Source organism: Rhagoletis zephyria, unplaced genomic scaffold, assembly GCF_001687245.7.
Source record: "Rhagoletis zephyria isolate East Lansing unplaced genomic scaffold, Rhagoletis_zephyria_1.1 Rzeph_scaffold_01041, whole genome shotgun sequence".
NCBI lineage: Eukaryota > Metazoa > Arthropoda > Insecta > Diptera > Tephritidae > Rhagoletis > Rhagoletis zephyria.
The window spans coordinates 128,522-129,577 of record NW_016158125.1 but is presented as its reverse complement, the minus strand read 5'-3'; the positions used below and the strand labels follow the sequence as shown (position 1 = coordinate 129,577).

Below are 1,056 nucleotides of genomic sequence, written 5' to 3'. Positions count from 1 at the left end.
CTCCCGAAGGACCAAGGANCCTTTTTTAAGTACTGCTTTTTTTCTATCGAAAATAGAAATGTACTCCTTTTTCCGTTTCACAATCTGGCAACCCTAACGGCAATAGCAATAAATAGTTGAGTTGTATACGAGTTGAGTTGTCTCAGATACAACCCAACTACGTTGAGTTGTGAGCTATAATAGGGGCCTTAATTGGCATAATTATCTTTCGCTGTGTTCCCGCTGTGTTGAGATCTCGAAAATGGATTTGCTGGCATTAATCCGGGGATCCAGAAAAATTAGAAATATCGATTTTATAGTAAGAACTTGTTTATGAATTTGAAGTATGATTTTTTGTAAAATGAAGTTTTGACTGCAATTAACAAAAAGCCTGAAATTGTTTTTTTTTTAATTCCATCTTGAACCTTTTTTCGAAGAAGATTTAAATGAATGCACTAAAGCATCGCTAATGTAAACGAAACAGAAAGTTTTAAGGGGAAAAGTTCCATAATTTTTAAATCAATCTCCTCAAACTTCCTCAAATCGAAAAACTTATAATTTGCAGTTGTAGGCATTTATAAAGAATTATCTTTATTCTGTTTAGTCGCCGTAAGGCAAGGACCCCAATGGTTCTGGTAGTGGATTTAGCGGTGGAAATTTGACTTTGATCCGTGGTGTCTTCGAAGGACTTCACTTGAGGATCTTTACCAATAAATTCACTCCAGCGCCACCTTGCAGCTCTTTTTTTCGCTTTTATCAACTTGCAATTTTGTATGTCCAGACACCTTTGCTATAATTATAGATTATAATCAAAGTTGCTATAAAAAAGTCTGCGACATCAACCTCGTCGGTAGGTATTATATCAAAGACCATACAATAGACACGAGAGGTAGATGTCGCCTTGCCGCAAGTAGTTAAATATTGCGCCTAAAAATATACACTACATTCCTTTAAATGAAATTAATTGGTGCTCGTATGTATGCTCATTAGGGTGGTCCAAAAACAGTAAAATTATAATTGTAATACTCCCACCCCCTAGGATTGTTCTATATCGAAAAAGTATACCTCAATTTTTTT

At 35.3% G+C, this 1,056-nt stretch overlaps 1 protein-coding gene across 1 annotated transcript in view; it reads right to left on the bottom strand.

Moving 5' to 3' along the window:
* Nucleotides 1-680: 680 nt before the first annotated feature.
* The window catches only part of LOC108362580 (xaa-Pro aminopeptidase 1-like), a 7,702-nt gene continuing 7,326 nt past the window's right edge, over nt 681-1,056 (bottom strand). The window contains exon 2 of the mRNA XM_017615613.1: nt 681-769. Within this exon, the coding sequence (XP_017471102.1) occupies nt 696-769 (74 nt within the window). The 3' untranslated portion in view covers nt 681-695. The remainder of the gene's footprint in view (nt 770-1,056) is intronic.